The 24,847-nt window shown below is 41.3% G+C and overlaps 1 protein-coding gene across 9 annotated transcripts in view; it reads left to right on the forward strand.

Annotated features, from left to right (window-relative positions):
- rerea (arginine-glutamic acid dipeptide (RE) repeats a) overlaps positions 1 to 24,847 on the forward strand; it is a 395,944-nt gene that overhangs the window by 262,973 nt on the left and 108,124 nt on the right. For 7 of the 9 annotated variants that reach the window (XM_055891262.1, XM_055891263.1, XM_055891261.1 and 4 more), the window contains 4 exons: positions 5,216 to 5,320; positions 19,984 to 20,032; positions 20,325 to 20,461; positions 21,097 to 21,196. In XM_055891262.1, the coding sequence (XP_055747237.1) occupies positions 5,216 to 5,320; positions 19,984 to 20,032; positions 20,325 to 20,461; positions 21,097 to 21,196 (391 nt within the window). Of the gene's footprint in view, positions 1 to 5,215; positions 5,321 to 8,157; positions 8,560 to 19,983; positions 20,033 to 20,324; positions 20,462 to 21,096; positions 21,197 to 24,847 lie in introns of those variants that run through there. The other 2 variants (XM_055891267.1, XM_055891268.1) reach the window with 2 other exon arrangements.

Consider the following 24,847-nt stretch of genomic DNA (forward strand, 5'->3'; position numbering starts at 1 on the left):
CAGCTCTATAAGGCCATAAACAAACAAAAAATGGTCATCCAGAAGTGGCGCTCCTAGTGGCCGGGGACTCTAATGCAGGGAAACTTAAATCAGTTTTGCCTCATTTCTATCAGCATGTTAAATGTGCAACCAGAGGGGGGAAAAACTCTAGACCACCTTTACTCCACACACAGAGACGCGTACAAAGCTCTCCATTGAGGCGGAAGGTAGCCTAGTGGTTAGAGCGTTGGACTAGTAACCGAAAAGTTGCAAGATCGAATCCCCGAGCTGACAAGGTAAAAATGTGTCATTCTGCCCCTGAACAAGGCAGTTAACCCACTGTTCCTAGGCCGTCATTGAAAATAAGAATTTGATCTGAACTGACTTGCCTAGTTAAATAAAAACAAATCTGACCATAACTCTATCCTCCTGATTCCTCCTTACAAGCAAATACTAAAGCAGGAAGTACCAGTGACTCGCTCAATACGGAAGTGGTCAGATGACGCAGATGCTAAGCTACAGGACTGTTTTGCTAGCACAGACTGGAATACCCACATCAATCGATGACGTTGTCACCACAGTGACCGTACGTACATACCCCAACCAGAAGCCATGGATTACAGGCAACATCCACACAGAGCTTAAAAGTAGAGCTGCCTCTTTCAAGGAGCGTGACTCTAACCCCGCACGCTTATAAGAAATCCCGCTATGCCCGCCGACGAACCATCAAACAGGCAAAGCGTCAACACAGGACTAAGATTGAATCCTACTACACCGGCTCTGACGCTCGGCGGATGTAGCAGGGCTTGCAAACTATTACGGACTACAAAGGGAAGCACAGCCGTAAGCTGCCAAGTGACACAAGCCTACCAGACGAGCTAAATAACTTCTATGCTCGCTTCGAGGCAAGTAACACTGAAACATGCATGAGAGCACCAGCTGATGTGGTCACACTCTCTATAGCCAATGTAAGACCTTTAAACCGGTCAACATTCACAATGCCGCAGAGCCAGACGGATTACCAGGATGTGTACTCCGAGCAGGTGCTGACCAACTGGCAAGTGTTTTCACTGACATTTTCAACCTGTCCGTGGCCGAGTCTGTAATACCAACATGTTTCAAGCAGACCACCATAGTCCCTGTGCCCAAGAACACTAAGGTAACCTGCCTAAATTACTACCGACCCGTACCAGTTACGTCTGTAGCCATGAAGTGCTTTGAAAGGCTTGTCATGGCTCACATCAACACCATTATCCCAGAAACCCTAGACCCACTCCAATTTCCATACCGCCCCAACAGATCCACAGACAAAAGGAACACCTATGTGAGAATGCTGTTCATTGACTACAGCTCAGCGTTCAACACCAACGTGCCCTCAAAGCTCATCACTAAGCTAAGGACACTGGGACTAAACACCTCCCTCTGCAACTGGATCTTGGACTTCCTAACGGGCCGCCCCCAGGTGGTAAGGATAGGTAACATCTGCCACTCTGAACCTCAACACTGGGGCCCCTCGGGTGCGTGCTCAGTCCCCTCCTGTACTCCCTGTTCACCCATGACTGCATGGCCAGGCACGACTCCAACACCATCATTAAGTTTGCTGAAGACATAAGTGGTAACTGATCACCGACAACGATGAGACAGCTTATAGGGAGTAGGTCAGAAACCTGGCAGTGTGGTGCCAGGTTTACAACCTCTCGCTCAACGTGATCAAGACATAAATGATTCTGGACAACAGGAAAAGGATGGCCGAGCACACATTCTCATCGACGGGGCTCTAGTGGAGCAGGTTGAGAGCTTCAAGTTCCTTGCTGTCCACATCACCAACAAACTATCATGGTCCAAACACACCAAGACAGTCGTGAAGGGGGCACGACAAAGCCTATTCCCTCTCAGGAGACTGAAAAGATTTGGCATGGGTCCTCAGATCCTCAAAAAGTTCTACAGCTGCACAAGAGAGCATCATGACTGGTTGCTCGGCCTCCGACAGCAAATGCACTACAGAGGGTAGTGCGTACGGCTCAGTAAATCACTAGGGCCAAGCTTCCTGCCATCCAGGACCTCTAAACCAGGCAGTGTCAGAGGAAGGCCCTAGAAATTGTCAAAGACTCCAGCCACCCCAGTCATAGACTGTTCTCTTTGCTACCGCACATCAAGTGTTTCCAGAGCGCCACGTCTAGGTCCAAAAGGCTTCTAAACAGCTTCTACCCTCAAGCCATAAGACTCCTGAACAGCTAATCAAATGGCTACCTAGACTATTTGCATTGCCCCCTCCCACCCCGAATTTTTACGCTGCTACTACTCTTTTTATTATCTATGCATAGTCACTTTACCTATATGTGCATATAATCCCAATCACATTGACTAACCTGTGCCCCTGTACATTGAACTGTACCGGTACCCCCTGTATATAGCCTCCACATTGAACTGTACCGGTACCCCCTGTATATAGCCTCCACATTGAACTGTACCAGTACCCCCTGTATATAGCCTCCACATTGTCTCTGTACCGGTACCCCCTGTATAAAGCCTCCACATTGTCTCTGTACCGGTACCCCCTGTATATAGCCTCCACAGACTCTGTACCGGTACACCCTGTATATAGCCTCCACATTAACTCTGTACCGGTACACCCTGTATATAGCCTCCACATTGACTCGGTACCGGTACCCCCTGTATATAGCCTCCACAGACTCTGTACCGGTACCCCCTGTATATAGCCTCCACATTGAACTGTACCGGTACCCCCTGTATATAGCCTCCACATTGACTCTGTACCGGTACCCCCTGTATATAGCCTCATTACTGTTATATTGTATTGTTGTTCTTTAATTATTTGTTATTTTTCTATTTCATTTTGTATTGTTACTTCAGTTTCTTTTAGTAAATACTTTCTTAACACATATTTTTCTTATCTGCATGGCTAAGGGCTTGTCAGAATTTCACTATTCGGTGGTGCATGTGGGATTTTTTAAATATATTTGGATTTGGATACGTCACCTGTAGAGCTTCTGAATAATGAAATACTCATATAACAATGACATCAGAAAAGTATGTGTTTATAGTGCCTTCAGAAAGTAGTCATACCCCTTGACTTATTCCACATTATGCTTTTACAGCCTGAATTTAAAACGGATAAAATAAAAGTATAATCTCACCCATCTACACACAATACCCCATAATGAGAAAGTGAAAACATGTTTTTAGACATTTTTTTGAACTGTATTGACAATGAAATACAGAAATATCAAATTTACATAAGTAGTCACACCCCTGAGTAAATACTTGTTAGAATCACCTTTGGCAGCAATTACAGCTGTGAGTCTTTCTGGGTAAGTCTGAGCTTTGCACTCCTGGATTGTACAATATGTGCATGTTATTAAAGAAAATGAATTCTTCAACCTCAGTCAAATTGATCACTGCTAGACAGCCATTTTCAACTCTTGCCATACATTTTCAAGCAGATTTAAGTCAAAACTGTAACTAGGCCACTCAGGAACATTCGGCCTTGTGTTTTAGGTTATTGTCCTGCTGCAAGGTGAATTGGTCTCGCAGTTTCTGTTAGAAAGCAGACTGAACCAGGTTTTCCTCAAGGATGTTTGCCTGTGCTTGGCTCTATTTTGTTTATTTTTTATCCTAAACTCCCTAGTCCTTGCCGCTGACAAGTATACCCATAACATGATGCAGCCACCACCATGCTTGAAAATATATAGTGGTACTCAGTGATGTTGGATTTGCCCCAAACATAACACTTCATATTGAGGACATAAAGTTAATTTCTTTGCACGAGACATTTCACCTTTTTATTAATTTGTTAACATTTCTATAAACATGATTCCACTTTGACATTATAGGGTATTGTGTGTAAGCCAGTGGCACAAAATCTACATTTAATCCATTTTAAATTCAGGCTGTAACAGAACAAAATGTGGAAAAGTCAATGGGTGTGTGTACTTTCTGGAGGCTCTGAATGTGTTTATAGTGCTTATTGTACACTACATGACCAAAAGTATGTGGACACTTACTTGTCGAACATCTCATTACAAAATCATGTGCATTAATATGGAGTTGGTCCTCCCTTTACTGCTATAACAGCCTCCACTCTTCTGGGAAGGCTTGCTTCCACTTGCTTCCATTCAGCCACGAGCATTTGTCAGGTAGGGCACTGATGTTGGGTGATTAGGCCTGGCTCGCAGTCAGCGATCTAAATCATCCCAAAGGTGTTCCATGGGGTTGCGGTCAGGGTTCTGTGCAGGCCAGTCAAGTTCTTCCACGCTGATCTCGACAAATAATTTCTGTATGGATCTTGCTTTTTGCACGGGGGCATTGTCATGCTGAAACAGGAAAGGGCCTTCCCCAAACTGTTGCCACAAAGTTGGAAGCACACAATCCTCTAGAATTTCATTGTATGCTGTAGCGTTAAGATGTCCCTTCACTGGAACTAAGGGGCCTAGCCCAAACCATGAAAAACAGCCCCAGACTATTATTTATCATCCACCAAACTTTACAGTTGGCACTATGCATTCCTGGCATCCGCCAAACCCCGATTTGTCCGTCGGACTGCCAGATGGTTAAGCGTGAATCATTACTCCAGAGAACGCATTTCCACTGCTCCAGAGTCTAATAGTGGCGAGTTTTACACCACTCCAGCCAACGCTTGGCATTGAGCATGGTGATATTAGGCTTGTATGCGGCTGCTCTGCCATGGAAACCCATTTCATGAAGCTCCTAGCGAACCGTTATTGTGCTGACATTGTTTCCAGAGACGGTTTGGAACTCGGTAGTGATTGTTGCAACCGAGGACAGACACGCTACGCACTTCAGTCCTCGGCGGTCCCGTTCTGTGAGCTTGTGTGGCCTACCACTTCGCGGCTGAGCCGTAGTTGCTCGTAGACGTTTCCACTTCACAATAACAGCACTTACAGTTGACGGGCACCTGTAGCAGTGCAGAAGTTTGCCGAACTGACTTTTTGGAAAGGTGGCATCCTATGATGTTGCTACGTTGAGTCAATGAGCTCTCCAGTAAGGCCATTCTACTACCAATGTTTGTCTATGGAGATTGCATGGTTGTGTGCTCGATTTTTATACATCTGTCAGCAACGGGTGTGGCTGAAATAGCCGAATCCACTCATTTGACAGGGTATCCACATACGTTTGTGTATATATAGTGTGTTTATAGTGCTTGTGTGTTGACCAGTAAAACAAATGTCCTTTGCTTTTGTGTCTTGTGTTTCAGGGGGAAGTGTAACATTGCCCATTTCTCCGACATCTTTGCTGCCAGGGAGTTCAAAGCTCGCATCGACTCATTTTTCTACATCCTGGGATACAACCCAGAGACCAGGTAAGACTGTCTCTTGGTTCTGATACAACCCAGAGACCTGGTAAGACTCTCTCTGACTATTGGTTCTGATACAACCCAGAGACCAGGTAAGACTGTCTCTATTGGTTCTGAGACAACCCAGAGACCTGGTAAGACTGGCTCTATTGGTTCTGATACAACCCACAGACCAGTTAAGACTGTCTCTGACTATTGGTTCTGATACAACCCACAGACCAGTTAAGACTGTCTCTGACTATTGGTTCTGATCCAACCCAGAGACCAGGTAAGACTGAGTTGGTATGAATGTGACTAGTAAAGCCAAGGTTGTGAGTTCAGCTCCCTCAGGGATCACATGCTGCAAGTCGCTTTGTATTAAAGTGTCTGCTAAGAGTTAAAGGCCCCATGTAGCTGTTTTTATATCAATATCAAATCATTTCTGGGTAAAAATGATGTACTTTTTTTAGCGAAAAACTATTTCTCAAGCAAGAATTTTTCTAGCACTTTCTGGGAGGGGTCTGAGTGCAGAGGGGAAAACTGGTATAAAAAAAAATGACCAAGTGAACTGATTAACTGACAGCCCTACTGTTAACTTATCTTAAGATAAGGGTTCAGTTTATGAAAACATGTTTAAAATCACCACATAAGGTCATAGGTCAGGGATCATCAACTAGATTCTGACTCAGGAAGATGTTCTTCTTCAGCTGATGGTCAAGGGGCCAGAATATAATTACAAATCATTTGTGAACTACAAATTCACTACTAGAAGCCCAAACAGATATCATATGTTAGTAAAACATCAACATTTCAAACCTTGCTTACATTTGTATACGATCACATTTTATTATGCGTGGGAATACTTGGGGAAACAGATTTCCAAAATTAAAATCACTGATTTCCTGGTGTATTTACAGTGTTTTATGTCCAACAATGAAAATTCTCAAGAATTATTATTTATTGAATGTTTTTTCTCTGAAAAGTTTGAGGAGGGGGGGGGGGGGGGGCAAAATAAAACCACCCCATGGGTCATATTCAGACCGCGTGCCGCAAATTTGGGAACACAAAGAAGCTTAAACGCTTGGTTTAGAGCTACGCTCTACATAGAGCTTAGAGCATAGAGCTAGTGCTAACTGTTGTTAGCCTGATATGGCTCCAGGCACTGATTACGGCTAAACGCTGTAGGATGCTGAATGCTAAATAGTCTTAAATCTGTAAACACAATGTGTTATTTATGGCTAGTATTTTATTAGGATCCCCATTAGCCACGGCAAAAACATCAGCTACTCTTCCTGGGATCCACATGAAACATGACATAATACGTAGCGTAGGACATTATTAGTCAAGGGTTGAAATACGTACATTTAAAACGTCACACACAGCCTCCATATCAGTTCATGCACACATTATATTATTGCCAGATATAAAAACAGCCATTGGCATGATCAGAGGTAGATTTAGTATATTATTCATGCATTATAAGATACCCTTTATAAAATGGTGAATGTTACTTTATTCCCATTAACATGATAATGATGTATGTTAAATTAAGCTAACGTTTGAAGACATTTACATATAGTTAACCGCAAGGACCAATAGCTGTGTGATAAATGTTATGGTAATAACATTGTAATATTTTAAATACAACCTGCCCTTTTCATGTTATAAATAACACAGCTTGTGATCAAATTTAACATTTTACTAGGAATGAACTCTTCCTGGAAATGCTTTGGCCTACATCTCAAAAGGAGTCATGAATTGTTCATGTAGCTTAATTAAATAAAAAATAAAATATTGAACCTTTATGTAACTAGACAAGTCAGTTAACAAATTCTTATTTACAATGACGGCCTAGGAACAGTGGGTTAACTGCGTTGTTCAGGGGCAGAACGACAGATTTTTACCTTGTCAGCTCTGGGATTCATCCAGCAACGGTTACTGGCCCAATGATCTAACCACCAGGCTACCTGGCTCTAACCACCAGGCTACCTGCTCTAACCACTAGGCTACCTGCTCTAACCATTAGGCTACCTGCTCTAACCACTAGGCTACCTGGCTCTAACCACTAGGCCACCTGCCTCTAACCACTAGGCTACCTGGCTCTAACCACTAGGCTACCTGCCTCTAACCACTAGGCTACCTGGCTCTAACCACTAGGCTACCTGCCTCTAACCACTAGGCTACCTGCCTCTAACCACTAGGCTACCTGCCTCTAACCACTAGGCTACCTGCTCTAACCACTAGGCTTAATCATTGGTGTCAGGATTTAAATATTTTCATAGCCTACAGATTAAACTGACATTTGATTTAGCCCATAAGGTCTGTGTCATGCACTTTAACCACACACACACACACACATCGTCCGGTATTATTTAAAAAATTATAAATATATAAAGTAACAATATACAGTATGTACCCACACTATCTACACGGTAACAATGTATCCACACTATCTATGTAACAATATACATACAGTATGTACCCACACTATCTACACGGTAACAATGTATCCACACTATCTATGTAACAATATACATACAGTATGTACCCACACTATCTACACGGTAACAATGTATCCACACTATCTATGTAACAATATACATACAGTATGTACCCACACTATCTACACGGTAACAATGTATCCACACTGTAGTGTAGTTTGCACTTTATCGCCTGTGTGCTCCTTTTTGTGTTGGGAATCAGGCGATACAATGTAGCAACTGCATGGCGGTTAGCTAGAAAATCCACATCGGTTGCTGTGCTGCCTCCCTATTTCCTACCACCGCTGTTGTTAGTCTGGAACCCCCTAGTTCAGAGCCAGGGCCCCAGTCTACCCTGCCCCTCCCTCTCCTCCCCAGCTTTGCTTGTTTGGTATGCTGAGCGTTGTGTCTGTTGTCTGCAGCTTGTAGTTACATTCCAATGGCCTTGCTTATTATAGACCAGACATACATTCGAGAGGGGTTCTTGATTCCGTATCCTGTCTGCACGCGTGTGTGTCAGGTCTTAACACATGCTCCGTTGTGTGTGTGTGTGTGTGTGGTAGAAACGGTAGCTAGGCTGAGGTCACAGCACAGGCTCAGTGGAAACATTGTCGGAGACTCGAACCAAGCGCTTTGCGTGGTCCTCCATTTTGAGCACCTAGCAATAGGTGGGAAGGAACAGAGTGAGTTGATTTCACTAACGACCACTACAGTTCTAGACTAACTGTCCACGTCCGACCGTTAGAGATCGGTGTCAGAAATGGACGACTTGTTCGCCCCGCGGAGGTAGGTTGATAAATATATTCACATTTAATTCCGTGAGTAGTTTTCTGAGACAGTCTTGAGTAACGTTAGTAGCTACTCGCTACTACTCAGAATGAATTTCACTATACACCGAGTGTAATTTGTCACAGATATCGTAAGAATATGCATGTCTTATCATAGTTTAATTTAGCGGTTACTACCCGTGCACCGTGCATATCCCTGCCAATCTTACCTTGCGTGAAGGTAAATCGCGAACCGAACGTGCTATGTTGTAACAATTCGGCATAAGTAACGGTACATAACGGCGAAGCACTACCCTTTGTAACCCATATGCGCAAGCTAACTTTTTCTCCCTTATTTTTGTTGCCATAGGAGATATAAGAACAGAAGCAAGGCTTGTGCGGACTCCATTTTGCAGTACCCTACTCTCTCTCTCTGTGTGTGTGTGTGCTCGTATTTACAATCGAGCCGACATGGCAGCCCTGAGAAGCTTTGTGCACTCTCTCGTTGGCTGAGAAATACGATCATGTCAAAGAAATAGCGCTGTAGGTGCTAAAGGAGACTGAGTGTGGTTGATTAGAAAAGTTGACCATTTTTTGTAATATTATGACAGCGTTTACAGTCGTGCGAGGATTGGACGGAATTGATGGAAGGGGGCGGGGTTTGTCTTGATTACTGTGTTGCAGTGTAAAGTTACACCATGCTGGCTCAGACTGTTCTTGTTTTGGTTCAGAAGGCATACAGTAATACACAAGAATAATACAAAGTTACCTGTTTGGTCTTTTATATATGTCATTTTCTATTTTAGACCACATGAAATATGTTGATCGCAATTCCTGTTGTACAGGACTTGACTATAGACGTGTGTTTTTATTTAACCGTTATTTTAACTAGGCATAGAAGTTCTTACAATACAAAAATATACACAGATTTGAAACAGTGTTTCAAGACTGTTGGATAGCTACATTTAATATTTATGCATATTCAGGGTCAGGTATAATAATAATATGATAACATTTAATATATTATCAGATATTACTTTCCTAGAATATTACTCATGACATGCATAAGGAAATGTACCCCAATCCCTTACATATTTTTAATAAATGGATTGATAAATAAATGGGTTCATTTAAAGTGTACACTTTTCAACTCATTGATTCCTCCCTTCTCCAAATATAACATTTATAGAATTCAACTAAACATATATTGTCTCAAAACAAAGTAATTATGGTTCATTAGTCCCTCACCTGCCTTCCTTACTATGTCCTGTCAGACTGCCCAGTAACCCAGTGTGGGGGATTTGGTACCTCGCCTGTACATCTCACTTAATTGTATTTTTCCCTGGTCTTACACCAATGATATATATATTTTTTAAAGGTTTACACACCTTCATGCTGTTACACACCTCTAATGTAACGTTGTAGGCGTGTAATTATGTTGTATGGCCTGGTTGACTTCCTAAAAGGATTGTTAAAACTACAGGTAAGGGATAGTGGACGAGGGGCTATGAGTTCTATGAGTTCTATGGAAAATAATAAACGACATGGAAGGTGTGCTGCACGGAGTGGCATTATTTTCCAGAGAACGCATAGAGCCCCGAGTTGATTATCCCTTTAATACCATGAATATACGTTTACAAATTTACCACTACAAATGTGTTCCAACATCCACTGAAGTTGATAGCAAGTTTACTAGATAGTTACAGTAGTTGCCTTGGTAACCAAACATACTTGCTAGTTTTGCTAACCAAACCAGCAGTCCTTGTTTGCTATTATGAAAATCGAATGCCAATAATGTTTTAAATTTGCCATATGCATTCAAAAGCAACTCAAACATAGGCTGTAAGAATTAACTATAGCCATTGAATTCTACAGTGTTGATTGACTGTTTTTTAGGGAAATAATGCACACTCTAGAATGCCTTTCAAGCCAATCAGAAAAGAGTATTCAACAATGCCATGGTATCCACCTCATTTTCAATGGGCACAACCAAACAACGGAAGTGGTGGATTCAACTTCCGCTTTACTTCCCTACTGCAGTGCGCTGGTGGCAAACTTGCCAGAGTCAATTATTTGAAGGAGTCAATTTCTAGAATATTAAGGTCAAGTAAGTGTAATTTTTATATTTATTTAATTCAATTTCGCTAACGTTAGCTAGACCTACTAGTAGACTAGTTCTGTTGTGATAATAACGCTAGCTAGACCTACTAGTAGGCTAGTTATGTTGTGATATTAACGTTAGCTAGACCTACTAGTAGGCCAGTTCTGTTGTGATAATAACGCTAGCTTGGCCTACTAGTAGACTAGTTCTGTTGTGATAATAACACTAGCTAGACCTACTAGTAGGCCAGTTCTGTTGTGATAATAACGTTAGCTAGACCTACTAGTAGGCTAGTTCTGTTGTGATAATAACGTTAGCTAGACCTACTAGTAGACTAGTTCTGTTGTGATAATAACACTAGCTAGACCTACTAGTAGACTAGTTCTGTTGTGATAATAACGCTAGCTAGGCCTACTAGTAGGCCAGTTCTGTTGTGATAATAACGCTAGCTAGGCCTACTAGTAGGCTAGTTCTGTTGTGATAATATCGTTAGCTAGACCTACTAGTAGGCTAGTTCTGTTGTGATAATAACGCTAGCTAGATTTACTAGTAGGCTAGTTCTGTTGTGATAATAACGTTAGCTAGACCTACTAGTAGACCAGTTCTGTTGTGATAATAACGCTAGCTAGGCCTACTAGTAGGCTAGTTCTGTTGTGATAATAACACTAGCTAGACCTACTAGGAGGCTAGTTCTGTTGTGATAATAACGCTAGCTAGGCCTACTAGTAGGCTAGTTCTGTTGTGATAATAACACTAGCTAGACCTACTAGTAGGCTAGTTCTGTTGTGATAATAACATTGTTGTTAGTTGTCAGAGTTATGGACCATCCATCAAACCAATAAGTGTAATGATAGACTACATAACTACACAACGTTGGTGAGCATCCACACTAGAGGAAAGTTTTCTACAGTCCTACACCTGTCAATCAACTGATCAACGCATCCTACTGCACACTGCCTGTTAATAAGGTGGTAACACAAGACCATTCACGAGGTCTCTAACACACAGAAACGGGTTCAGACCAATCACGAGGTCTCTAACACACAGATACTGGTTCAGACCAATCACGAGGTCTCTAACACACAGAAACGGGTTCAGACCAATCACGAGGTCTCTAACACACAGATACTGATTCAGACCATTCATGAGGTCTATAAAACACACAAACGGGTTCAGGCCATTCATGAGGTCAATAAAACACACAGAAACTGGTTCAGACCATTCATGAGGTCAATAAAACTCACAGAAACTGGTTCAGACCATTCACGAGGTCTATAAAACACAGAAACTGGTTCAGACCATTCACGAGGTCCATAAAACACACAGAAACTGGTTCAGACCATTCATGAGGTCAATAAAACTCACAGAAACTGGTTCAGACCATTCACGAGGTCTATAAAACACACAGAAACTGGGTCAGACCATTCACGAGGTCCATAAAACACACAGAAACTGGTTCAGACCATTCACGAGGTCTATAAAACACACAGAAACTGGTTCAGACCAATCACGAGGTCTATAAAACACACACAAACTGGTTCAGACCATTCACGAGGTCTATAAAACACACAGATAATGGTTCAGACCATTTATTTATTTCAGGGTGTGTTCATTGTCGTAGTGACAACTGCAAATACTTAAATGTAGGCTACATGTAGTCCTAATGGAAAATAATATAGTATATAATATAGCTAGTATTTAAATGTAGCAATTCAACAGCAAACACTGTTTAGCCTGCGCGTTTTTCGTTGCTCAAGTGGTTTGCAAGTAATTTCGAATGGTTGGTAATGCCTTTGGATCTGTCCCACTATTTTTTACGTCACTGTCTGTCCTGTGCAACTATATAAACGTAACATGCAACAATTTCAAAGGTTTTACTGAGTTAAAGTTCATTAGGAAATAAGTCAATTGAAATAAATTCATTAGGCTCTAATCTATGGATTTCACATGACTGTGCAGGGGCGCAGCCATGGGTAGGCCTGGGAGGGCATAGGCCCATCCACTTTGGCAGCCAGTCCCACCCACTGAGGAGCCAGGCCCAGCCAATCAGAATGAGTTTTTACCCACTAAAGGGCTTTATTACAGACATAAATACTCCTCAGCGCACGAAAAGTGATCCCACCAATGCATTTTATCCCTAACAGTCCCTAACATGCATTTTCTATGCTGTAGGCCTGTTTTACCTACAGCAATTAGCAAAACCAAGCTGCCTTCTTTCCCCGAATAGACTATTAGGCCTAGAATAAGTGTCTTATAGATGTTACTAAAGCTTTTCCTGTGTAGCCTATGGCCCAAGGGTAGAAACCCTCTTCCTGGAGATCTGCAGCTACTGCTTGAGCTGTGTTCGAGTACTCAAACTAACCGCACTAACCTTACTATTTGTGACGCATACTGAGTATATAGTATGTTTATTGGTCATAGTATGGATATAGTTAGTATGACAAAAGTTCCCGGATGTCGTACCAAATTCTCCAAAAATACTAATTATACATTGTGGACACTTTTTATGTACTTTTATGGCCCATAATGCAATTCTTCAGAAAATGGACGTGGCTTCGCAACATTTTCAGATTTGAAGAAAATGGCGGAAAATATTCAGCCTAAGTCCGACGAGAGCAGATACAAATTCATTGCTTTAACTAATTATGACAAATGTTAAGATATTGAGCAATGTAATAAAGTAATGACTTTTCAAACAAGTTACACGTTATGTTGGCGGACAATTTGTTAGCTACATTATCCTTACGAACCGCATATCATAATGTACCGGTATGTTAGCTAGTTACCTAACGTTAATTGCCTACTCGAACTTGCCGGGCAGTATATTAACTATAGGTTATCTAACTAACTACCCAACATTTATTGACTTGATTATTCACATTCTTTGATAAGTGGTGTAGTCGTTGTGTGTTTCAATGGACATTGTTAATTCTGGCTATCTACTACAATTTCAGAGCACTCTCTCGCAGAATAATTAATGAATTTACGAACGCTCAACACGCGTTGAATTTGGCCGGTGTCAGTAAACGTTGGCAAAAAAACTAAACGTAATTAAATTGCAGAGCACAGTTAGTCACCAACGCTCTGGATAACATGAAAACAGTCCTAACCTGCTTTGCTAGGGCGTGTACAATGGTCAGAGTGAGCTGTTCTCTCATTTGTGTCTGGAAGTCGTTAGCCTACGTTAGCTTGGGTGCTTGACTGCCGTTGAACGCTCGGATCAACCCTACTCCTCGGCCAGAGAGTCCATTGTGTGCTCTGAATTTACGAACAGACAATCTGACAACACTCTGGATTTCTGAACACCCAGAGCGCACTCTGGCACTCCAGATTTGAATTTACGAACACACACGGAATCGTAAAAATTTTAGCTCGACATTTGTTATGCTAACAAGCTAGCAAGAGGTTGCATAGCAACAGCATCAACTTCCGGTAGACAGGCGATGCTCTAGTACGCTCAACTGAAACGATACCGTTCATTTTACAGTATACTAAAATTAAATAGTCAATAGTATGTATTAAATACTGTGTTAGTACGGGTATTCGAACACAGCCCAGGATTTTGTTCCAACCTGGCACCACAGCTGACCAACTGAGCTAATAGATCAGTTCAGTGATTTGCCTAAATTCAACACACCTAATCTTCCAGGTCGGTTAAATGAAAAAAAGGACCAGTGTTGCCTATCCCTGTTATAGGCTGTTGCGCACGGGAACACCTGGAAGAGAGAGGCTAGTGATGTGTAGCCGGAGTAAGAATCTAAATATTAGCTAGATATTAGGCTATTCATTAGCTAAATATTAGCGAGATATTAGGCTATTCATTAGCTAAATATAAGGGCTATATGCTAAATATTTACTTGTCAAAGTGCAAGGGGGAGAAGAAGAAAAAAGATCTGTGGTCCCCGGGCATGCAAAGCTCCTCTATTGATTAGGCCTACGTTTATAGACAATACCATTATTCTACCACAGTGCAATGACAAATGTATTATTGTTATCAAGTGAATTACACCATTTATTGCCTATAGGCTGTAAAGTACAGTGCATAATAGGCCAGTTTGAATAACCACTCAAATATCCTGTTTTTGTTTCATGATGAAATGACTCCATAGGCCAACCGTCTAGGCCTGATTATGCAACAACCATTTGGATTAGTTTGGGTCTATTTTCGACAGTTTAGCACGTCCAGAAAGGTACATTAGCACCCCAGTCATATGGTGTAGACCTATTTTGTCAGGATGTAACCCAGTGTTATGATTGGCCGATTGGGGAAAATATGGGCTTCTCCTTTCCAACATCCCTCCTGTACTTTAACTTTACATTCAGCAAGCAATAGGAAGCATCTCTCCTCCTATAGGCTATTAGAAGACTAGAGAAATAGTACAAAAGCTTGTTAGACACTTATTTTGACGTCTCTTTTCCTTGTGGCTCCACAAGATTATAAAAGGAATAGCCGTGGCAACAGAGAGGCCAGGTGTGTTGTTACGCAACAGAACAAAGACAGACAGGCTTGAGATGTAGCCTACAGCCTAAGTTAGACGCGTATGCATATTAGCCCATAATTCATAAGCTCAATGTTAGGTTAAAAAGTTGATGGGATAACGAAATCATGGTAGCCTGCACTGTTTTCCTAAGGCTGCGCTGACTGCTCTCCCATTCCCATTCCACGGGTACCAGCTCAAAAAGATACCCTACTGTTTCAGGTTCATATGGACAAGGAATATATCCTGCCCAGGCTATAACGCAATGTAATGAAGAATGTTATTGTTTTCAAGACGGTACCAAACTCTGGTCTAAGCTGTAAACTGCAGTGAATAGCCAGTCATTTGAATAACCTAGGACTGTCCCCCGAAGAAAAGAAAAAAAAGAAAAAAAACAATCGATTGGTCGAAATGTTTACTTATTTTTCCATATATAGACAGTGCTATGTGTTTGAATAAAAGCAACTACATATGCACTGAGCATTTCTGATGCTTTTAAAGCACACTGTTTGATTTAAATAATTAAGACACACAAATGACTCAAGAAAGAGCCCGATGGTCACACTGTGTAAAAACAATGACGGTGAGTGTCTGTGTGACAGGCGCACGTCATCTCGCTTTTAAAAATAAAAAAACAACTAGTTGTTGTGGGAACTACAGGAGATTCAGATATGGGTATAGGAGCGTCACAGGAGTATTATGTGAGCCAAACAGCTGCTGTTAGATGACAAATATCTTTTCCTGACCATTTGGGAAAGTGTAAGCAACACCAAATAAGTGTACCAGAGAGTTTGTACTAACAGAATTATCATATTTAAAACGGTTGCATGCGTTCGTGAATTGCGGTTTTATTTATTGTTAAGACTAATTATTCAAAGCTCCCTTTTTATTTCATTTTAAAAACGAAATTGCTTGATTTGCATTTCAACGCATGAATGTTTCGTATGCTGTGTGATGGCATGAATGAATGAACGAATGAATGAATGAATGAATGATTGATTAATACAGTAGCCTATATATTGAAATATAGGCCTAAGTTACAGTATTAAGACTAAACAGGATGTGCTCTGAGACCTACAGCTCCATGGTGGTTATACAAGGCTGCTATACTAAGACTACTAATGATAAAGACATCATTGATTTATTACAATGAGGATCATAATGAATAACTGGGGCGGCAGGTAGCCTAGTGGTTAGAGTGTAGGGGCGGGCAGGTAGCCTAGTGGTTAGAGTGTAGGGGCGGCAGGTAGCCTAGTGGTTAGAGTGTTGCACTAGTAACCGAAAGGTTGCCAGATCGAATCCCAGAGCTGACAAGGGCAAATATGTCGTTCTGCCCCTGAACAAAGCAGTTAACCCACTATTCCTAGCCGTCATTGTAAATAAGAATTTGTTCTTAACTGACTTGCCTAGTTAAATAAAGGTAAAGTAATTTAAATTAATAACTGTAATAATAACAATAAGAAGGAGAAGATAAAGGAGGGTTTAGGAGCGAGACCCGTGTCTGACAAACAGGTGCTGTTAAATTACAACATCATTTTTCTCTTTAGAACGGTCTAAATTAACACTAAATAAATTAACACCCGTCTGTTCTAACAAAAAAAACATTTGTAAGGAATTTATTGCAGCGTAGCTAGGATTTAACAACAGCTGAATCTGTGAAATTGCTTTATCCGACATTTTGCAGTTGCATGAGGTGCTCACGGAATCAAAAACACTCAAACAGGCAACCAGAAGCAACATTTGTCTAATTTCTGAAGCTATATATGGACAATTAAAAAAAAAAAAAAAAAAAAAAAGTAAGGCACATTTAACAGTTAGGCTATTAATTATCGACCTAATTAAGTTGGGGTTTCCACTCTCCTCAATTTTCTTAGACAATTATGCTTAAGGCAAGGTTTGTTTCACCGTCTCTGCTGCTGCTTCCTCCGCCACATTGTTCTCGATCCCAATATGCTGGTTCATTTTCCTGTTATGCACATAGCAACATAGGGAAAGGTGTCAATTCTATGGCGCACTGAAGATTATGTTTCAGAACTGCGGACAGCGTCTGTATCCAATGCGGGAGAATGCACAGTTATAAAATAGTATTTGGTTCATTATTCTTGCGTCATTATTTTTACATTATTTAAGCAATAAGGCACGAGGGGGGTGTGGTATATGGAGAATATACCACGGCTAAGGTCTGTTCTTAAGCACGACGCAACATGGAGTGCCCGGACACAGCCCTTAGCCGTGGTATATTGGCCGTATACCACAAACCCCCGAGGTGCCTTATTGCTGTTATAAACTGGTTACCAATGTAATTAGAGCAGTAAAAATACATGTTTTGTCATACCCGTGGTATACCACGTCTTTCAGCCAATCAGCATTCAGGGCTCGAACCACCCAGTTTATAATATAAGCATATACGATGTCATCACCACGTCTTAAGAGTGGATGGACTGTTCCATCCCCGTGGCCTCCGCAATGGATTAGTCCACTAAGACAGAGAAGGTGTCTTGTGCACAATTTAAAATAAAAAAATAAAAACTGTTTTCAATAAAACTGCGACTGCTTGACAAAATAAATCTCGGTCGACCAACAGCCTGTCGACTAAATGGGATCAGCCCGAGAATAACCGCTCAAAAGGCTAGCATTTTGAATGCATATTATATATTTTTTTAACTGCATCTAACCTGCCTGATTGGGCAACCATTTTGGATCAGTTACAGGGTGTTTCTTCCTACAAGGTCCAGGCACATTAACAGGCCAGTGATATGGTGTCATTTTATCAGGATGTAGCAGCTAACAGAAACATACTAATTGCAGGGATTTCTAGTGGTACGTATATGAATTTATGATCATGTACGAGCGCAGAGGAAGTTGCCTTCTGTGGGTTTTTTTAAAAGCGTTCCAAAAAATGAGGTGGATTAAAAAAATAAAAATTAAATTGAAATCATGCGTAACACATTCATTCATGTCACAAGCTGTGTACATGCTTTTGCAAAGAAGGCAGAATGAATGAATCCCCATCTTCACATAGCTCGTATCGAGCCTGCTCCGATTGTGTAGCTTTCTACGTGAGTGGGTACCGCTGGCCCTTGAGAGCCACAGTGTGTGCAGGCTTTTGTTTCAACCCATCACTAACACACCTTATTCTACTGATCAAGCTCCTTACGGGTGGTAGCTCATTAGTTGAATCAAGTGTGTTGTGATGCTGGGCTGAAACAGAAACATGCAGCGACACACTGCAGCTCTCCAGGATCATGTTGCTACTGGGCTGGAACAAAAGCCTGAACTCATTGCAGGAGTTGGCCAAACTCTGCTCTACTTGTATTACACGTGTTGCTCATATGTTGGCCTGTTCTAGTCAGGGAGTCCAGTGTACCGTATCTGTTTGCCATATTTTGGCAAATTTGACTCCTTCTTTGTGACAACTCTCTGCTCTCTGTCAGAGGGAGAGTAGAGCAGACAAGGGATGTTAAAGGCCAGGGGGAAAGATGGATGAGGCTTGGTGGAGAAGGTGAAGACTTTGGAGGAGGAGAGAAAAAGGTTGACAAGTCTTAGTTAAGGGGCGGAAAGGGGGATTGGGGGGGGGGGGGGGGGGGGGGTGAAACAACATGTACATGTCAGAGTGAGGGGGCCAGGTTTGTGGTTGGAGGACTTTTTAAAGTTACCACAGGGACCTAGCAGTGTCAGGTTTCAACCAACCCCAGTCCAGCCAGCCCTAGCCCAACAACAGCCAGCTCAAATGATGGAGAGCGAGAGAGGCGCGTCTTTCTGCTTCGCAAATCACTCTGACAGTTTCTGGCCCGCCTCAGCCCCGCAGCAGCTATCCGAGCTAGGGACTATACAGTATGGAAAATCTAAGTGCCGTTACCTTGGCAACGGAAGGGAAAGGAGAGGAAGGGGGGTTTTTGAAAAGGGAGCATCTTGTCATTTTCTTTAACCCACTGCAGCTGGAGGGAGATGGCCAGGAGGAACACAGTATTATTATTATTATTATTATTATTAAATTGCTAGGCAGTTGTTGCTATGGTTTCCAGCATTCGTACAGCCATTTATCAGGCAAGACTCTGTTTCTCTGTAATACTGTGCATCTCCCCATCCTGTAAGTGGGGTGCTGTTTTGTTTGTTGCTGAATGCATCTACAATAACAGCATTGGAGGTGTTTCTCACATCATTTTTATTGCCAAAAATATCCTAGAGAAAACATGTTCTCTTTGTGCATCTCTTCCGTAAGAAAAAATACATCTAAGTCTTGAATTATATAATACAACAAAATCTGCAATATGCCTGTGAAGCTACAATATGTAACTTAGAAATGTGAGTTATAGAGCTTCCATTCCCGTTGAAAGCAAGTCGAAGAAGCGGTAGATCACTTCTACGTGCTCTATTTCTATGCTTCCTGTTCCGAAGTTTCATTTTTTGCGTCTTTTGCGTTCTGTTTTGTACACCAGCTTTAAACAGCTGAAAATACAATATTTTTGGTTATGGAAAATTGACTTCACAGCAGTTTAGATACAATGATTCTCTACACTTATGACTTCCTGTTCTTGTCACGTAAACTGAGAATTTTAGCAACCAGTGAATAGCGGCGCAATTTCTGCGTGGCACATCTTTAATTTCGACCAATAAATATTCCCCCAGAATCTCTTGGTTTCTGAGGTATTGACATGATTTGGTTTACCTGTCCTTATAATAAAGACAAGACGCCTTGGTTCTGCAGGCCTTCAGAATTTTTCTCCAGCCGGACAGCGAGGGAGAGGAGAGAACCTAGTCCGATAACTGAACCTGTTTCCAGGTTGCACTGAGCTAGTCCTGTAACACCTTTCAGTAGCAATGTACCTGGTTGTGATCTTAACAGCTTATTCTCTCCTACCAGGCGACTAAACAGCACACAAGGAGAGATCAGAGTGGGGCCTAGTCACCAAGTAAGTCTTCTTACCTGTATTATTCAAGTAGCTGTCCAGTGTTTTTACAGATTTCTATCAAATATGACCTATCATTAATTACAACAGGAGTGAAATTATAAACATTTACCAACATTATCCTATTAGACATGTGTAAAGCAGAGTGATGTGACGTTTTCTCAGACAAGCCACTTTGTTCGATGACAAAGATTTGAAAGCTGGTATTTCACAGGCTAGACTTTTGGTATGATTGACACCTTCTTTCAATCCCTTTCTCCTCCCTCCCTCCTCCTCTCCTCTCCTCCCTAATTAGGCCAAGCTTCCCGAGCTGCAGCCCTTCCCCTCCGAGGCCCCGGAGGGCCTGGGTCAGGCTGTGACAGAGAATGAGGAGCTGGTGTGGATGCCAGGGGTCAACGACTGTGACCTGCTCATGTACCTCAGGGCTGCAAGGTGAGACACGACCTCTGACCCTACTCTTTCTGGAAAGATAATCCAATACCCTCTCCCCACTGTCAACCTACCTCAGGGCAGCTAGGTGAGCTCAGGAGACATGAACCTGCCTCATGTCAGCAGGGAATGGTCCTGTACCCTCTCCCCACTGTCAAGCCCATTTTGGGGCGGCAGGTAGCCTAGTGGTTAGAGCGTTGGACCAATAACCGAAAGGTTGCTGGACCGGATCCCCCAAGCTGACAAGGTAAAAAAAAAATACAAAATGTCGTTCTGCCCCTGAACAAGGCATTCAACCCCACTGTTCCCCGGGAGGTCGTCATTGTAAATAAGAATTTGTTTTTAACTGACTTACCTAGTTTAAATAAAGGTTAAAAGCAATCATCCGTACCATGCTGGCCTGGTTACCAGCAACCAAAGTGTGGAACAGGGCCAAGAGTCCTAGAGTGGTGGATCTATTGGAAGCAGTTGGCTTTATAAAAATATTTAAATGATGATTCATCTTACAAAGAATAGCTTTATCTCAGTCTAAGCTGATTTGAGGTTGAACTGTTCTTTCTCTCTCTGACTTTTCGTATTGTAGCTTGTTTTTTGATGAATATAAGTTTCTTATAATATCCGTCCTCTGTGTTCTCCAGGAGCATGGCTGCCTTCGCTGGCATGTGTGACGGAGGTTCTACAGAAGACGGTTGCCTAGCGGCCTCGCGAGACGACACCACACTCAACGCACTTAACACGGTAAGTGACGACACAACACAAACCTGTATCAGGACACCACTGGCAAGAATCTAATCACAAATACATTTGTTAAAGAGGCAGGTTACCTTCTCATGTTCACTAAAATTAAGGTTTTGTGGGAAAGTCTCATGTTCAGCAAAACTACACTGAACAAAAATAGAAACTCAACATGTAAACTGTTGGTTTCATGAGCTGAAATAAAAGATCCCAGACATTTTCCATATGCACAAAAAGCTTATTTATCTCAAATTTGTTTACATCCCTGTTAGTGAGCATTTCTCTTTTGCCAAGATAATCTATCCACCTGACAGGTGTGGCATATCAAGAAGCTGAAACAGCATGATCATTACACAGGTGCACCTTGTGCTGAGGGCAGTAAAAGGCCACTTAAAAATTAGCAGTTTTGTCACACAGTACCATGCCACAGAATCCTCAAGTTTTGAGGGAGCTTGCAACTGGCATGCTGAATGCAACATATTTTTAGAAAATGTGGCAGTATGTCCAACCTACCTAATGTGGTAGAAATATAATTAATATGGCAGAACTAGAACTAATATGGTGGCAAAAGTAGAACGAATAGGTTAGGAGTAGAACAACGAATAGGTTAGAAGTAGAACAAATAGGTTAGCAGTAGAACAAATAGGTTAGGAGTAGAACAACGAATAGGTTAGGAGTAGAACAACGAATAGGTTAGGAGTAGAACAACGAATAGGTTAGGAGTAGAACAACGAATAGGTTAGAAGTAGAACAACGAATAGGTTAGAAGTAGAACAAATAGGTTAGGAGTAGAACAACGAATAGGTTAGAAGTAGAACAACGAATAGGTTAGAAGTAGAACAACGAATAGGTTAGAAGTAGAACAACGAATAGGTTAGAAGTAGAACAGCGAATAGGTTAGAAGTAGAACAAATAGGTTAGAAGTAGAACAAATAGGTTAGGAGTAGAACAACGAATAGGTTAGGAGTAGAACAACGAATAGGTTAGGAGTAGAACAACGAATAGGTTAGAAGTAGAACAGCGAATAGGTTAGAAGTAGAACAGCGAATAGGTTAGAAGTAGAACAACGAATAGGTTAGAAGTAGAACAAATAGGTTAGAAGTAGAACAAATAGGTTAGGAGTAGAACAACGAATAGGTTAGGAGTAGAACAACGAATAGGTTAGAAGTAGAACAACGAATAGGTTAGAAGTAGAACAACGAATAGGTTAAAAGTAGAACAACGAATAGGTTAAAAGTAGAACAGCGAATAGGTTAGAAGTAGAACAGCGAATAGGTTAGAAGTAGAACAACGAATAGGTTAGAAGTAGAACAACGAATAGGTTAAAGGTAGAACAACGAATAGGTTAGGAGTAGAACAATGAATAGGTTAGGAGTAGAACAATGAATAGGTTAGGAGTAGAACGAATAGGTTAGGAGTAGAACAAATAGGTTAGGAGTAGAACAAATAGGTTAGGAGTAGAACAAATAGGTTAGGAGTAGAACAAATAGGTTAGGAGTAGAACAAATAGGTTAGGAGTAGAACAAATAGGTTAGGAGTAGAACAAATAGGTTAGGAGTAGAACAACGAATAGGTTAGGAGTAGAACAACGAATAGGTTAGGAGTAGAACAACGAATAGGTTAGAAGTAGAACAAATAGGTTAGGAGTAGAACAACGAATAGGTTAGAAGTAGAACAACGAATAGGTTAGGAGTAGAACAACGAATAGGTTAGAAGTAGAACAACGAATAGGTTAGAAGTAGAACGAATAGGTTAGAAGTAGAACGAATAGGTTAGCAGTAGAACGAATAGGTTAGCAGTAGAACAACGAATAGGTTAGCAGTAGAACAACGAATAGGTTAGCAGTAGAACAACGAATAGGTTAGCAGTAGAACAACGAATAGGTTAGCAGTAGAACGACGAATAGGTTAGCAGTAGAACGAATAGGCTAGAAGTAGAACGAATAGGCTAGAAGTAGAACGAATAGGTTAGCAGTAGAACGAATAGGTTAGCAGTAGAACAACGAATAGGTTAGCAGTAGAACAACGAATAGGTTAGCAGTAGAACAACGAATAGGTTAGCAGTAGAACAACGAATAGGTTAGCAGTAGAACAACGAATAGGTTAGCAGTAGAACGAATAGGCTAGAAGTAGAACGAATAGGCTAGAAGTAGAACGAATAGGCTAGAAGTAGAACGAATAGGCTAGAAGTAGAACGAATAGGCTAGAAGTAGAACGAATAGGCTAGAAGTAGAACAACGAATAGGTTAGAAGTAGAACAACGAATAGGTTAGAAGTAGAACAACGAATAGGTTAGAAGTAGAACAACGAATAGGTTAGAAGTAGAACAACGAATAGGTTAGAAGTAGAACAACGAATAGGTTAGAAGTAAAACAACGAATAGGTTAGAAGTAAAACAACGAATAGGTTAGAAGTAGAACAACGAATAGGTTAGAAGTAGAACAACGAATAGGTTAGAAGTAGAACAACGAATAGGTTAGCAGTAGAACGAATAGGCTAGAAGTAGAACGAATAGGCTAGAAGTAGAACGAATAGGCTAGAAGTAGAACGAATAGGCTAGAAGTAGAACGAATAGGCTAGAAGTAGAACGAATAGGCTAGAAGTAGAACGAATAGGCTAGAAGTAGAACAACGAATAGGGTAGAAGTAGAACAACGAATAGGGTAGCAGTAGAACAACGAATAGGGTAGCAGTAGAACAACGAATAGGGTAGCAGTAGAACAACGAATAGGGTAGCAGTAGAACAACGAATAGGTTAGCAGTAGAACAACGAATAGGTTAGCAGTAGAACAACGAATAGGTTAGCAGTAGAACAACGAATAGGTTAGCAGTAGAACAACGAATAGGTTAGCAGTAGAACAACGAATAGGTTAGCAGTAGAACAACGAATAGGTTAGCAGTAGAACAAATAGGTTAGGAGTAGAACAACGAATAGGTTAGGAGTAGAACAGCGAATAGGTTAGGAGTAGAACAACGAATAGGTTAGAAGTAGAACAACGAATAGGGGAGAAGTAGAACAACGAATAGGTTAGAAGTAGAACAACGAATAGGTTAGAAGTAGAACAACGAATAGGTTAGCAGTAGAACAACGAATAGGTTAGCAGTAGAACAACGAATAGGTTAGCAGTAGAACAAATAGGTTAGGAGTAGAACAACGAATAGGTTAGGAGTAGAACAACGAATAGGTTAGGAGTAGAACAACGAATAGGTTAGAAGTAGAACAACGAATAGGTTAGAAGTAGAACAACGAATAGGTTAGGAGTAGAACAACGAATAGGTTAGGAGTAGAACAACGAATAGGTTAGCAGTAGAATAACGAATAGGTTAGCAGTAGAACAACGAATAGGTTAGCAGTAGAACAACGAATAGGTTAGAAGTAGAACAACGAATAGGTTAGAAGTAGAACAACGAATAGGGGAGAAGTAGAACAACGAATAGGTTAGAAGTAGAACAACGAATAGGTTAGAAGTAGAACAACGAATAGGGGAGAAGTAGAACAACGAATAGGTTAGCAGTAGAACAACGAATAGGGGAGAAGTAGAACAACGAATAGGTTAGCAGTAGAACAACGAATAGGTTAGCAGTAGAACAACGAATAGGTTAGAAGTAGAACAACGAATAGGTTAGAAGTAGAACAACGAATAGGTTAGAAGTAG

The sequence above is a fragment of the Salvelinus fontinalis genome, chromosome 31 (genome assembly GCF_029448725.1).
Source record: "Salvelinus fontinalis isolate EN_2023a chromosome 31, ASM2944872v1, whole genome shotgun sequence".
Taxonomy (NCBI): domain Eukaryota; kingdom Metazoa; phylum Chordata; class Actinopteri; order Salmoniformes; family Salmonidae; genus Salvelinus; species Salvelinus fontinalis.